This window comes from Aplysia californica, unplaced genomic scaffold (genome assembly GCF_000002075.1).
Source record: "Aplysia californica isolate F4 #8 unplaced genomic scaffold, AplCal3.0 scaffold00027, whole genome shotgun sequence".
Taxonomy (NCBI): domain Eukaryota; kingdom Metazoa; phylum Mollusca; class Gastropoda; order Aplysiida; family Aplysiidae; genus Aplysia; species Aplysia californica.
The window spans coordinates 64,255-66,462 of NW_004797297.1; the positions used below are offsets into that span (position 1 = coordinate 64,255).

The 2,208-nt window shown below is 43.5% G+C and overlaps 1 protein-coding gene across 1 annotated transcript in view; it reads right to left on the reverse strand.

Moving 5' to 3' along the window:
- Positions 1–176: 176 nt before the first annotated feature.
- The window catches only part of LOC101862321 (tyrosine--tRNA ligase, cytoplasmic), a gene marked incomplete at its 3' end in the record, with an annotated part of 9,232 nt that continues 7,200 nt past the window's right edge, over positions 177–2,208 (reverse strand). The window contains 3 exon segments of the mRNA XM_013089946.2: positions 177–356; positions 1,401–1,452; positions 1,853–2,063. Coding sequence (XP_012945400.1) covers positions 177–356; positions 1,401–1,452; positions 1,853–2,063 — 443 coding nt within the window.

The window sequence follows — 2,208 nt, forward strand, 5'->3', positions numbered from 1 at the left end:
AACATTATTGTATCGGCCGACACACAGACATACTTCACACGGCGGACGAGACGTAAAATGCTGACTTAAAAATAACAGTTTCCTCGATACATATACACACACACACACACACACACACACACACACACACACACAAACACCCCCCCACACACACACCCTCACACATACACACTAACCGTCCTTTCTAAGAGGGAACAAGACGCGTTCACAAAAGGCCAGGACACCGTTGCCTTCCACCTTCCCCTCCTCACAGAACGCAGCCTTCAGCTTCTTCTTCACGTCTTCCTGTGAGTCGAGGAGGTCGATCTTGGACTCTTCCTTGGAGGCGCTCATCTTGTCACCTTGAAGACCTGGGACTGAAGGACGATTTCAGTTTGTGATCAGTGGGGTTTTTGTTTTGTTTTGTTGTGTTTTGTTTTCTAAAAAACAACAACAACAACAACAATGCAGTGGACACTATTGCACTGTACTGCACTTCACCGAGTTGAATTGTATCGCACTGTACTGTATTGTACTGTATTGTAAGCCTATGGTACTGTATTTCTCTGTGTTGAACTGTATCGCACTCCACTGTATCACATCGCATTTAACTACACTGTATTGTACTGCACCGTTGTGTATTGCATTGCACGGTGTTGAATTGAATTGTATTGTATTGTGTTTATTGTATTGCACTGTTGAACTGTATCGTACTGCACTGTTTTACATCCCATCGTACTGCGCTGCTTTGCACTGCTTCAAAGATCCTACACATCTAGATGACCATCTAAACCAAAAAAGCGTTTCCACCTTCCCCTCCTCACAGAACGCACGCAGCCTTCAGCTTCTTCTTCAAGTTTTCCTGTGAGTCCTGGAGGTCGATCTTGGACTCTTCCTTGGAGGCGCTCATTTTGTCTCCTTGAAGACCGGGGATTGAAGGACGATTTCAGTTGGTGATCAGTGGGGTTTTTGTTTTGATTTGTTTTGTTTTGTTTTCTAAAAAACAACAACAACACCAACAATGCAGTGGACAGTATTTCACTGTACTGCAATGCACTGTGCTGGACTGTATTGCACTGTACTATATTGTACTGTATTGCACTGTGTTGAACTGAATTGTACTGTATTGCATTGTGTCGTACTGTATTGCATTATACTACACTGTATTGCACTGTACTGTATTGTACTGTATTGTAAGCCTATGGTACTGTATTTCACTGTTTTGAACTGTATCGCACTGCACTGTATTGTACTGTATTGCACTGTGTTGAACTGAAATGTACTGCATTGTTCTGTACTGTACTCTGTTAAACTGTATGGCACTGCATTGTATTGCACAGATGTCGATAACTGTGTCAAGAAAGACGTAAAATGCTGACAAAAATAACTGATAAAGTGTCAGTCTGAATGTGTCTACTCACCCATTGGGGTCATGAAATGAATCCTCTTCTTGTAGCCAAGCTTTGGCATGACCTGGAAAGGGAGACAAGGAGAAGAACATGAGGAATACCAGTTGTAGGTCTCGTATCTCGACTAACAAGAAATGGTGATATTTTATGCTAGATGAACTTGGATGTGCTGGGTGCTAATCACGTGACCTTTTTGGTACAGATAAAAAGCGACTATCTTATATATTACAAGAGATAAAAAATGAACTTGGATGGGCTGGGTTAACTAATCACACGTCATCTCCGGCGCAGATAAAGCGCGAGTAGATCTATCTTAAATATAAGAGATGAAAAATGAACTTGGGTGGGCTGGGTTAAGTAATCACGTGAACTCTTTGGCACAGAAAAATAAAGAGGGACTATCATTTAAACACGAGAAGGGAAAATTTAACTTCGATGGGTATACAGTGTGCTGATCACGTGACCTCTCTGGCGTAGACAAAGATCTTCCTCTGGTCCAGCCCTCCGTACTGTGCGTCTACGTCCAGGTATTGCTCGTCTAGTGCTTGGAGGCCCGGGTACAGGAGGCTGTTGATCTTGGGGCTCTCCGTCTGCTTCACAACGTCCGTTCCCGCCTTTTTGGCGTTCTCCAGGGTTACGTGGGAGTGCAGTTTGTACACGTCAAGTGTGTACTCCCTGGTGGGGGGCAGGAATTATTTTGTTAAAATGTAGTGTCCACACAGAATTCTACACTACTGAGTGTAGAATTCTGTGTGTGTCCACTTCTCTGTCTGTCTGTCTGTCTGTCTGTCTGTCTGTCTGTCTGTCTGTCTGTCTGTCT